The 13,201-nt window shown below is 41.5% G+C and overlaps 1 protein-coding gene across 1 annotated transcript in view; it reads left to right on the plus strand.

The window, feature by feature from the left end:
- The window catches only part of LOC104051140 (transmembrane protease serine 11E-like), a 41,121-nt gene that overhangs the window by 27,260 nt on the left and 660 nt on the right, over positions 1–13,201 (plus strand). The window contains exons 6-9 of the mRNA XM_064450847.1: positions 7,029–7,067; positions 10,216–10,411; positions 11,200–11,459; positions 12,248–12,390. Of these exons, the coding sequence (XP_064306917.1) occupies positions 7,029–7,067; positions 10,216–10,411; positions 11,200–11,459; positions 12,248–12,390 (638 nt within the window). The remainder of the gene's footprint in view (positions 1–7,028; positions 7,068–10,215; positions 10,412–11,199; positions 11,460–12,247; positions 12,391–13,201) is intronic.

Raw genomic sequence — 13,201 nt, forward strand, 5'->3', positions numbered from 1 at the left:
AAATCTTGCCTCACTGTAGGTTTTGCCAGCTGGAATCCTTGTTTATCCTGAGGCAATCTCAGAACATTTTCATAATGGCTTGTACAAAATCATTAACCTGTTCGTTGTAATCACCTTATCAAAAAGATTCTAATTTGGGTGCCATGATATAGCCTGGTTTAGCTAAGCATAGCTAACCAGTTGAACAAATCCAGGTTAGGCACTTGTTTTCATTGCATGCTAGGAGGGTCTGATAAGGAGAACCTCCTTAAGTCTTCCTCTCTGGACCTAATCATCTTGTTGTTCAACACCATGCCTCAACTTGCACTTCACTTAGAAGTATTTGCTTTGAGGATCAGCTCCAACAGACTCCTGCAAATTGAGTGCGACACTTGGGATCTTCAGCTGCAGTTTAGGGCAGCAGTACAAAACTAAGTAATCTGCCAGATGTGGGGTAGAACTTGCTTTGCCTCTTCATTCCTGAGGATTAGGAATAAAGAGGGGAAAAAATCTAAACTGACAATGTTTTAGTAGTTAGCTTTTCTCAAAAAGAGAGAGAAGCTTGATCGTACAGGTCTGAAAAGAATAGAAAGCGTGCAAAACTTAAAGGAAAACAAACCAATATTGTCTCTGTTTTGTATCATCACTAAACCTTAGATGTTCTTTACATAGGGCTGCAAAAATACATTTGTATCGGGGTATCTTCAGATGTGTTATTACTCAAGTCCCTCCTTTCTTATTTAGCTAGACTTCATGGTTCCCTGGTCAAGGACAGTGCTATCTCCAGACATCCACTATAGCTTTGATAGAAAATAGAAGGTGATAGAGATCTCTGCACTTGTGTACAAACCCCACTGGAAGCCCAAATATTCTTCAGTGGAGAATCAAGCAAACTAAGTCCTAGCTTTTTCACACAGCAGTGCAAGAGTCAGCAAAATGAGATACCAAATTCAGGTGACTTGGAAATATCCACATTAGGACTTGCTCTTCCACTGGCACTGAAAGAAGAAGGTGTTGCAGTTTCTCCTCTGTATAGTTCTGGCACCAAAGAGATCTCCTACAAGGCTAATTTTTTTTTCCTCAGGGTTTCTTCGTTAGAAGTAGAGTCACCTCACAGCCTGGATCCCTATTAAGCAAAGTGTAGAGTAGCTTGCCAGACTATTTCCCTTTGTCAGGTAGGTTGGAAGTCTCCCAAAATATATTTTTGGGAATGTACTTCTGACATCAGAAAGAAACTGGTTGCAATATCTCTGGCACTGTTCAAAGTGAGTAGGAAGTATTCCCGCCTGTTGCACAGCCAAGGGTTTTGACCATGAACAATGAGTCATGAATTGGTTTTGATCAACAAGTCAACTGTTATTGTTTCTATTTATCTGGCATCTGGGATTGCTGAAGCTCCTTACAAATACGAAGTGCAGAACCTGGGAGACAGTCTCACTTCTTTATTGAGTCTTCTGTGGGAGACATGCAGATGAGCGTCTGACCTGGATGACTGAGGAATGTTTCATCTCAAATAATGTATGTAGCAGTCTGATTTTTTTTTTTTTTTGTCCTTTTGTCCACAACAGCAGTTTGGGGAAGTGGAACAGGACATGCATCTGTACATTGGGAAATACAGTGGAGAACTGACATTCCTCCACTTTGATGCCATTAGTTTGGCACAAGGTGGTACATTTCAGTGTTTGCAACAGTCTGGAGTGGCTGACTGAAACGGGAGGGACTGAAATGTATTTGAAAATTAATATTTTGCAAGGACATGCTTGTGATGAAGGAATTAAGCAGGAAATCATCTTGGCCTGAATTCTTAGACGACCCAGATAAATTGATTTAATTAATTTGCTCACTCAGTTCTTGTTTTCCCCTTTCTCTGCCTTGCCTGCAGAGGTTGCCAGTGATCTGGCCTGCCCTTAGTGTATGAGACCTTGATCGCAGCTGGGACATAAGTGTAGGTCAGGAAGAAAAATAATGCTAAAAACTGTATCAGCTTGGATGCAAGCTCAGAACTGGTACTTAGTTCTTCATGCAGATCCCTCCTCAGGCTGCAGGATGCCAGATGGAGGAGTTGTAAGTATGCTGTGAGGTATGGACAAATGTCTGTCTCATGGTCAGAATTAATGTGAGGTTGATGGCGGGGGGAGTCATGGATGTGAGGACAGGTCCAGTGGACATAAGTAGGGAGGGAAGGGCTGGGCAACAGGAACAATTAGAGGTACAAAGCCTTTGTCTTGTCTCTACCAGGTTACTCTCCCCTGTTGACGGAATGTGAATTGAATCACCTGTCTCTAAGCCATGTTTTGCTACTTCTACAAGGGTGCATAACTCTAGGGAGGTAATTCCTGTTGAGAGAGGGGTGAGAATATTGGAAGGTTAGTGGGGAAATGTTTTAGGTTGTGTGCACTATGTAACCACACAAGAGCATGGCTTGTCTGCTGAGCCCAAAGCTCATGCTTTGCCACCTTTCAGGAAACTCCAGCATTTCCTTTTGGGTGCTTTTTTTTTTTTTGGAACATGACTGAATCTGCTGTTCACTGCTCTCATTCCTATTTCACCCCAGTACCTCAGGCCTTCATGGTCTTTAAGATAATTAGAGTATTAGAGTAGAACTATTATCCCCTCCTCTGTCTGCTCTACAGGAGAGATGCACTCTGTGACATTCCTCTCAGCTGCTCAGGTTGGTGACACTTGCCAGAGATCCTTCATTTGTGTGCATGCACTGTTGTTACCCTAAATAACACTGAACTAGTTGAGCTCCCTGTTCTGATGCAGCTGTGGGGAAAATGCTTCCTCTGCTCCCTGCTGCATTTCATGAAGTTGTCCTTCAAATGCATGTCCAATAATGTGTTATTAGTACTGAAGCACATATTTTTTTCTTAATTTTTTTAATGTTTACAATCCTCTCCTTTCATACCCCATTTAAGATAATCTCTACCTTGCCTTCTCAGTGTGAAAAAACAGTTTACACAAGTAAGATGTGGGAGCTTTATATAATAGAGGATGGAACATGCAGTTTGCCTTTAAATCTAGCCGTTATGACATAGAAAATCATGGGTGGAAACCTTTAATGAAAATAAAGTTCTTTGTGGGAGTCAACATCTGTGAAAAATGATGTAATTGGGTAAAGCTGCATCAAATTTTTAAAATGGATTTCTCATCTTTAATTTTGCAGCCATCTCTGGCCCTGTCCGCACTGAAAATGCATAATATCCCCTAATCATGCATTTGCTTGCCTTGCTTGAACTATTTCAATATAACATCTGGTCCATTTATGTCACAGAGTTCTGCCTGATATTTTCCTTTTATTATAAACACTGCTCTCTGTGGCTAAAACGAAATGAGGCAGTGGACACAAGATTAATTGTCCTGATGCAGTGACACTGGTATTATTTCGAGAAGTGGCAAAGTGAGCACACTTTTTCTGTAGGAACCTCTGAATCCCTCTGAGATAAGTGGTCATATTCACTCTGCAGTTAACTATGAACCTGCAAACATTTAGATGGTTGCCAAATAGATCAATGAGCCTTGGGCACTGAACTCCCTTAGAAATCCTGCCCTTAACTGTCTATTGCATATAAAAAAATTACAAAATAAAGACGCTTTCCTGTTCTTTCTTATTCCCCTTTTCTTTCCATGTTTGCTCAAACATATGTTGAGGAGTAAAAAGTTATTTACTGGTAAGTTATTAATCTTAAATAATAACTGTAAGTCACTATTGTAATTTGTCGTAAATTAAGACCAATAATGTAAGTGTGTTTTAAGGTTATTCTGTTTACTAAATATGCAAAATAACTGTAACAAAATTGCTCACCTGGTTGGAGAACAAAGCCCTTGTCTGAAAGATGGAATCCCTAAGCTGTGTTTCGAGAGATTCCTGTGATTTTAATTTAAACATTAGTTTTCTCGTTTAAGTTAGGCAAGCTTTAATTAAATAGTAAATTCCATTTTACAGGTCGGCAATGCATGTTCAAGTTGAACTTGTTCTTGTTTACAGTGGAAGTCTGAATGCTGTTTTCCTAAATGTGGCACAAACAACTATTTTTGCAGCTCTGTGTGGTTGGGACAAGATATAACACTTTAATTGTTACTAATTGATGCTTTTTCTTGGTAGTGCAAACAACTAGGGCAACTGAGCCCTAGTAAATGAGCAGGGCAGCGAAATTGTCTCTCGTGCCTTACAAGTGATTGCTTCAAGGCAGGGCTTGCAACATGTTGGCTGGCACAATGTGAACAGCTATGCTGTTGGCCAGGCCAAAAATGTCAAGCCAGTAACAAATGAAGGCAAGCCCCTGATAAGGTAAGCCAGTAAGCAACCTGATTTTCAGCAGTATTGTGTAACCCGAAGTGCTCCCTGCTTTTGATGGGATCTGTCATGGGCTCAGCTTATCTGAAAATAGTCTCTTCAGGGTTTCCAAACACATACATGTGCTCTGAGTTTGGGATCTTGGTTTTGAATCCTGGGTATTGTGCCCTTAATTTCACCTGTCCTCATATGCATGGTAGGTTCCTGGGTCTGTTGCCAGACAGATGTGCTTTCACCTCTTAAAATCCCTTTACTTTGAGGTTTTCTCCTGTAGCGTTTTCTTTACTACTCATGTTCCAGCTCCCAGTGTGAGATACGTAGTCAGGGCACTGTATCTAGCAGATCTCTAAAGCAAAGCAGTGCCCCTACCCTGGTGAATACAGCACTGAATTTATTGGCAGGCATCACTGGCCTTTTTCCTTCAGCAGCGGGTGAATAGGCGAGGACATCGTCTGCATAGTTGTGATATATTATGTGCTAAATTTAAAAGCTGTACAGACTTTAAGGCTTGCAGTGTGTGTGTGTAAGACTTGTTTCTCCAGTTGCGCACAAATCAGTCCAACTGGAAGCAATGGGTAAAATTTTGTCCGCGTGAGATTTGTACTCTTTTTTTCCAGGTGCCTTGTAAAAAGGCAAACATAGATATAGACAGGTGCCTTGCAGAACAGCTGCATGACTCACAGCAAAACTCAGTGCAGGGAGAACATGCCAACTGAATTGCTTCCGGCACTGCGCTTGGACAAGCTGGTTGCTCCTTTTGTCTTCTTTATGAGCTTTGCAACATAATATAAGTGTTAATAATTGACTGCAGGCTTGCAGGCTTTATAATTAGGCATTATGAGGTAAATGTTTCTCCACCCAGAGAGGAGCTAAAAAAAACATTACCACCAATATTGCACTTGAAGGCAGAAGGTGCTCTTTCATTGCTGATAACATTTGTTGGTTTCTTACCTGTTCCCAGCTATAAAATATTAGTGTGACCCAAATGATGAGCTAGTTCTGAAGGTTGTATGAATTTCTAGGGAAACATTGGATGCTCATCATAGTTGATTTTCTAAAGCACTTCTTCCCAATATAAACATATAGGTGAAGCACCCATTTCCCCCACCCCCACCCCCACTTTTTAACTTACTAAACAGTAATGTTTGCACCACCACTGGATCCCTCTGCTGGCCTAGCTTTTACTGTCTGGTATTATTACGTTTTGATGTAAGGTGTGTTGGCAACAAACAACCATATTATCTGTGGAAATTCGCAGAATACAATCGACATTCCTGAAATGCAGAAATACCTGTACTTTACGGTTTTGCTCCTTCTTTCATAGGAATTGAGAAAGTACAAGGGAGCATTTTTACTGAAAGGGGACCTCGCAAGTTGTTGCTTGCCCACCAGTTAAACTTATTTCTCATTATTATGTGAACAGTGTCTGTTTATAGTGAATAAATGTCCAATTATTACTCATCTCCTATTCTTACAAAATAAAGCAGTGGCTGCATGCACATAAGGCAGCCCCAGCACTGCCTTTGCTCTGTAACATTCCCTGCAGTTAAGCTGTGCATGCGCTGGAGTTCTCTTTGTTTCCTTTTTCTATCATAATCTGCTTAATGTCATATTAAGAAATGAATGAGTACATGTCTAGTAATGGTGGATTGCAAACATGCAATTCACGCTGCATACCAGGAGTGTCAAGCCCACAAGCAAAACACCAGTGATACAAGCACAATAGGTGACGAGTATGAGCCAGAGCCCTTTGCATTCAAAAGAGACTTCTCCTGGCTTGGCGTGGTTTTGGATCAAAACTAGGATATTATTCTGTGTAGCTGAAAAGAGAAATGAAGTAAGTGTATAAAGACAGGGATCTGCAGAGAAAGGCTATCTAGCTGCAAAATGTGAAGTTGTGGATGCTGTACAAGAATCACTATATAATTTAAAAATTGTATCGAAAGTGTTGCGTTTGGTTTTTGTTTTGTTTTGGTTTTTTTTTAGTTTTTCAACTCGATTGCTGGCAACTGAAATGGTAGCTCTAGTAAAAATAGCATTCTGGAAGAAGGGGAACAGACTTACACCTTGAGCCAATGCTTGTTATTGTCAGCATGAGCATACTGTCTATATTGTATGTCTATAAACATACAATAAGCAAATTAAAGGAGGGAGTGTATTGTAGACCTGCTGTGCCATGCAATAAATCGCTATTACCTGTCTCTTTTAGTATTACTAGTGTACCAGGCACCCTGTTGCTCAATAAGATCAGAGAAAGGACAGTGGCGTTGCTGCAGTGAAGCCAATGCCTTCTGATATCAAAGAGGGCACAGAGTGAGTCCCAGATCTCCCCTGGTCTCACTCTGGTGTAAAATGTGGCCAGCTGATCTTTTACAAAAAAGGAACTTCAAAACTTTCTACTGTAAAATTTCTCTCCAAGAAAATTGTGGATTTTGAGTAATATAGGACTTTTTTGTCAGTGCTCCCCTCCAGAAACATCAGGGTCCAGCAGGATGAAGGAGTCCCAGCACCTGGTCCTCAGAGGATATTGACTGGCTGGAGAACAGCAAGCAGCTGCAGAGAGGGAGTGCAATAGCCAATGCAAGAACGTGCTCACATATGAGCTATGCTGGGCTGGTTTCTCTAGCAGCCCCCTCAGCCGTACCTCCTCCGGTGCCCTGTGCTCAAATAGCTGTGCGGTGGGACGACCATGCAGATGGGAAACCTGGTCTGTGCTGCCCTGGCCTTACCCTGACTGTTTGTTTGTTTTCAGATATTCCAACGAAAAGAGCAGAAGCCCTCTTCAATGACAGTAAGTGAGGGCTTTTTAAGCCTGGGGAATCTCCAATTGCTTTAATTAGCATTAATAGTCTCTGAGCACTTTTCCTGGCCCTTAAAAGCCTTTTTTCATTCTCCTGTCTAAAGAATGTGACCTTGTACTTCACACAGATGAACTGTGTTTAGAAATCCTGATCAGTAATGAGGAAGCCTTTTTTATTAGTGTCATGTGGGATACTTAGGAAGACTGGCTTTAAAAATAGTGGTGATGAAAAAGTCTACACCCACTGCTGAGTTCCCTGGTCAGGTTTGTGGGTTTTTTTTCAGTGTTCTTCTGTTAAAAATATCAGCAATTCTGTGAGAAAAGAGCAAATGATGATAAAAGATCAAGTGCTGAGGGCTCTGTAGAAATCCCCAGCGTTGGGCAGAGAGGAGACAGGCAGATCCTGCTGCATTAGTGCCTATGGCACGCTTCCGCCTCCAGCAGTGCGGGCGTGGAAGGTGGAGGGTGCATCTTCAATGTAAACCCTGCCATCTAGGAAACAGAGGACTTAGCCAGTGACGTCTGAGCACTGTAATGTTCAGGACACTTGTTTATTTACTGGCATGATCCAGTTGCTGTTAGTACCAGTGAGAGGTTTTACACTGTGTCTGCTTAATTGTGTATTTGGACAAGCAGAGACTAAGCCATGTTTCCACATGAAAGCTAAGACATTTCAGATGAATCCTAGGTGCATGCATAAAATTGAGTGAGCAAGGAGGGCTTCCCACAAATAAAGAAACCTAATTGCTTGGGCCAGTTGGCTACTTTAATGTCAGGCACAACAGCTAACTGAAAGGTATGCTATAATGTGCTAAAGGCAAGAGAGTCCTTATCACAGGTTTGAGTACGTTTTATATTTGAGCAGATTATAGTTAGAAGCAAACTCTATTATAAATTGATTAAAACAGGTACTTAAATAGAATATTTTGTCAAGTCTAATCCTGCCTGCATAGGGCAGACACCCTGTCCTCTGTCTCTGTGATTTAGAGTATCAGAACTGCATCTTGGAGCAGGGACTGTAGAATCTGTTTCATATATACTTGTCTTGGATGCTGTGGCATAACAATTCATTTCCACCTTGCTACCCATTATTTTCCTACACACACATTAAGCTATGAGATTTACACCTGAATGTGTACCAGCATGTTGTTCAATTGGTGCTTTACGGATGGCAGCCCAGCAGAGACCTCTAACTCAGCCTGCATGTGAGAAGCGCACCAAAAGCCGGTAGAATTGGGCACATGCAGAAGAGTTTCGAAGAATGGCTTTGCGTGCTCTCAAAAATTGGGAATATGTAATTTTCTTCTGTGTGCATTGGAAGGAAGGGCAGGCCATAAGGAAATGTACAGAAGTTACATCAGCCTGTGATTACAAAGAAAATGTTCTGGATTTTGGAATGGCACAAAATGTTCCTTATGGAAGTATAAGGTGATATGATTGGTCTTCTAAAAGTATTGCTGCAGGGGTTAAGTTGAGGTATTTTCTTTTAGAGATGTTTTTAAGCTTTCAGAGAAGGAAGTCAGCTTGTTTGGAGATTTAATAATCATAAACGACCGTCTTTGCTTACAAGCTGGGTTTCTTTTAACTCTGGGAAATAATATTTGATCAGTTCCTTAGCAGCAGGCTGTCAAGTCACGGAAGATTAAATAACATCACTTCTTGGGTCTGTTTTAGGTGCTGGTGTTCTGGGGCATTGATGGAGCTGTGAATTTTTCCCTGTGTTTTGAACATTGACTGCTCAGGTGGTTGATAGGATTGTACAGTTTTAGGACCAGTAATTGAGGATTGGCAATAGCTTTCAGGGCGGAAACATACTAGTGCAGACAGTCTTATCAATTATGGTATATTCTCATGTTTTCCTTTCACACTGGAAGTTTTGGACAAGTAGATTTAGATTTCACTCATTTCCTTCATTGTGGTTATGCATCTCAGAACAGGGCAGACTCTACACTGAGACCATGAGCTTCTCAATACTGTATGACTTTTTTTTTTTTTCTTCAAACTTATGAACAGCTTTCAATCTGCTCTGTTATTGCTGCTGGTTTTGACCATGAGGTTCCGTTAACATAAACTTGTGCAGATCATAGCAGGAAGCAGCAGAGGTTACGCTCTGCGTGGCTCCAGTGTTTCACTTCTGAGGACTTCCAGGGCCATGGGGCTGACAGCTCTTCAGCGATCTGTTACCTATTTCTGCTTTGTCCCCCTCTGGGTCACTGTCTGCGGGAGACAGGCAGTGCAATGGTTTGGATTGTGTTGTCACTATGCAAATAATTCTTAGCTCTGTCTCTTTTTCAATGAATTGGGATAGTCCTGTCTGTCAACTTTCCTAATGTCTAGCTGAAATCGGGGCCTGGATGAAAACTAGTGGGTCTTGGTCCAGGTAAGATGGATTTGATGCTGTTTGGATGGGAGAAGACAGCTGAAAGTGGCTCTGTCTGTTGAGGAAGTTTCTAAAGCTACGGGGGAGCTTCAGCTGCTCCTGGATATCCTGAGTTTAGAGCCTGAAACCATGGATATTTTCATTCCTCTCTGGGTTTGGAGGATAATACTTTTGTCATGGATGCACACCATGCTGGAGGTATCCATGCCTTTGTCATCTCTGGCTTGGATTATTGTGGTGCTCTTTGCCTGAAGTGCCTCTCCGGTCCACCTGCAGACTGCTGTTGTGCAATGCGCAGTTGCCTGTTTCCAGGTGATATCTTGCTGATGTAATCTGTGTGCATGTGTGGTAAAAACCCATGGCTTTGGATTATTCCGATCTTAGATTTTGCTTTGTTCATGTTTTATCCTAATGGCAAATTACCTGGGACATTAAAGTTGGGAATCCCTGTATTTGGGAATTGTCCTGGGTGTGTGGTGAAGGTTTTCATTCCTGATTTGGGCTGTTCACGCAGCTAAGCCTGAATGGTTGACCATCATGGCTTTCCGTCATAGTCAGTTGTTCATTCAGGCTTCTAACAGAATGGGTTGTGCATGAGGATCTCTGATCTGGGGGGCTGGTGGAAGGTATGTTTTCTCATGGTGGTAATATTGTTAGAGAACCTAGGTGGTGTGCAATTTTACACGTTTTCCACAGCCATTGGCAGGCATATTTACTAAACAGAAGAATAGCTAATATGTTCTTTCTCCTTTTTGACAGTCTGTGGGTTACGGCAGAATAGATCAGTCAAGTCAATGGCAAAATCATCATCGTTGCGAGTAGTTGGCGGATTGTCTTCTGCAGAGACCGGGGACTGGCCGTGGCAAGCTAGTCTGCAGTACAATAATATCCACCGCTGTGGTGCAACGCTCATCAGCAATACGTGGCTGGTGTCTGCAGCTCACTGTTTCAGAGAGTAAGTTCCTATCTTAGAGATAATCTGCAGCAGAATGTGCCCCATAGGTATCACGTTTTGAGGCTTTCCAGATGTGCACCACACCCCTGACTCTTTCCAGGGGAGCATTTTACTGTCTTGGAGGAGAAAGTTGGGGTTAAACAGACCCGTTACTTGAATGCTTCAATGAAAAATTAAAGACTGACTGGAGCAGAACTGCCAATTGTATGAGTGGAAATTGGCAAAGAAGTACAGAAAAGGTAATGTGACTGAAATGTCAAAGTATTTGTTTCCTGCTGCAATAAATGTTTCTAAGGCTGCTCCTTTGTGTTACAACTAGGTTGTTGCTGCTGCTGCCAGAAGTTACAATCCCCCATTCCTACCCCTCCATTCAGCCATGCTCTTCCAGCAAGTTTTTTGTTTCAAGCATGACAACTGTGGAGTGGGAGGGCATGTAGGATGGAACAGCTGATCGAACAGATTACTAACATGCAAAAAGAGTAACGGAGATGAAGAGTTTTCTAGCAGAAGAGCTTTTTGGTTTATTAACTCTGCAGCCACACAATGGCTAGATCAGGAACAAGGAGCATGAGTATGAGCGCAGGGTTGAGGAGGGAATGCAGGGTTGCCCTCTGCTAGCAGCAGCCCACAATTATGTGGGACAGGGTGTTATGGAAAGTGATGGATGCCTTAAGAATCTAGTAGGGAGCTGGCTTGAAGGAGCTTTACAATAAAGGTGCTCATCAAGTTTAAAGTCCCGAACACTTATAATTACAGCTAAATACTTACAGCACTCTTACCTTTTGCAGCATGAGTCACCCTCAGAAGTGGACTGCTACTTTTGGAGCTCTTTTGAAGCCACCAAGCTTGAAACGTTCTGTCAAGACTATTATTATTCATGAAAAGTACCGCTACCCAGAACACGATTATGACATTGCACTTGTGCAGCTCTCTAAACATGTTGAGTTTACGAGTAGCATACACCGCGTTTGTCTGCCTGAGCCATCTCAGACTTTTCCGTGTGATATTTATGCTGTCATCACAGGCTGGGGAGCGCTTACCAATGATGGTGAGTCCTGAGTCTACCAGGTGGCCTGTATGTTATGTAAACAGTGGCTCTGATCTACTACTCAATGGATACCACTTCTGTAGCCATATGCTGTATGGCAGCAAGCCTAATGCTTTTTCTATAAGCAGTAGGTTTGTTTAATCGTTAGCAGCAGTTTCTTGATCTAGAATTTGACTGGAGGAAGACAGAGCTACAATCCACTGAAGCAGAAAACAGGAAGACGACTGTTCTCTTTTTCCAGCCTTTCCATTTCATATTGTAAATTCTTAAGACACGTAGTCCAGCCACACATGTGTTTATATAGCACCTAAAAAAGATTGTCCCAGCCGTAGCCAGAAGCTACAGATAACTTTGTGGGCTTTCAGGTAAACGTGGAGAGTGAGCTGCAGATGGTGACTTACCCAAGCTCGCGCTCTTGGGCCACACTAAGAATAGATTTAGCAAAGGAGCCAAGATGCCTTCATTTCGTATCATCTGCCCAAATTGCTAGGTAATTTATGTTCCACGGTATTACATGGAACATGTATAAAATATATGGCTTTACACTTAAGGCGCTATGTACCATGCAATCATTACTTCTGTCTTAATGGTACAGTTCCTGAGTGGGACTATGAGTATGTACATTTTCCTTAAGGGATCTGTCCTTAAGGGACAGATCAACAAGAAAAGCCTCCACATTAAATGGAGTTAAGCTGGTCCACCATAAGAGAACATTAAATGCTCTTCATGTATAACTACTGGAAAGTAATTCTGTTGATGATAAATACCCAAACTGTGTTTTCCCTCAGGTCCAGCTCCAAACGCTCTTCAGGAAGCAACAGTGAAACTTATCGACTCAAACACTTGCAACAGAGAAGAAGTGTACGGTGGGGACATAACACCAAGGATGTTGTGTGCTGGATACTTGGAAGGAGGAGTAGATGCTTGTCAGGTAACTGTAGCTGAAAATTAGAAAGGAAAACTATTTTAATGCTGACTCCAGTATCTGGTTGAGAAATCTTAACTGACAGTGTATTAGTCCTTTAAATAGGCTCCATTCAAACAGGAATTAAGTTGTAAAATGAAATAGCATTTAGTACACATTTAGCACACACTTTTAGTACACGAACCCCATACTAAGACAGCTAAATTAGTATAATATTCAGAATCTAAACCTTTCATAGCATGAAATTAAATTCTTATTCTGTAACTCAGAATAGCTGCTACAAGCCCATTCTTCTCATAATTTCTTGTGTGTGAAATCTAACGAACAATGTGCTTGTAAAGTGATATGACAGACATTGGCAGGGACACTAAATGCTGAAATATTAAGTATGAGCTAAAAATTAAGTGTCTCAAGTAGCCAAGATCGGACATCTGTACAGTTGGGAAGGAAGAAGTTTAAGAATGTAGCAGTTAAGTTGCCAGCAAAAATGCACTATCACTCATTGAAATTAAATTCTGGACTGGACCATCTCATGACATATGTTATGACATGATCTTTGGTAACACACTCGGATCAGTCAAAGGAAAACTGTCTGAAACAAAGGTAACTATAAGGAAGCTAGGTGTAAATGGACCGGTAAGGATACACGCATGGTGCAGGTTTGCAAATGTTGCAAGGAAATGCTCATGTTAAAAAAAAAATTTCCATAATGATAACTTTTAAAAAGGTAATTTCTATTTGTTATTTACAAAGAATGTACTCCTAAATGCTGGTTCAAAATAGACACTTTCCAGAATCCCAGTCCTACAGATTTATG

Source organism: Phalacrocorax carbo, chromosome 4, assembly GCF_963921805.1.
Source record: "Phalacrocorax carbo chromosome 4, bPhaCar2.1, whole genome shotgun sequence".
Lineage (NCBI taxonomy): Eukaryota > Metazoa > Chordata > Aves > Suliformes > Phalacrocoracidae > Phalacrocorax > Phalacrocorax carbo.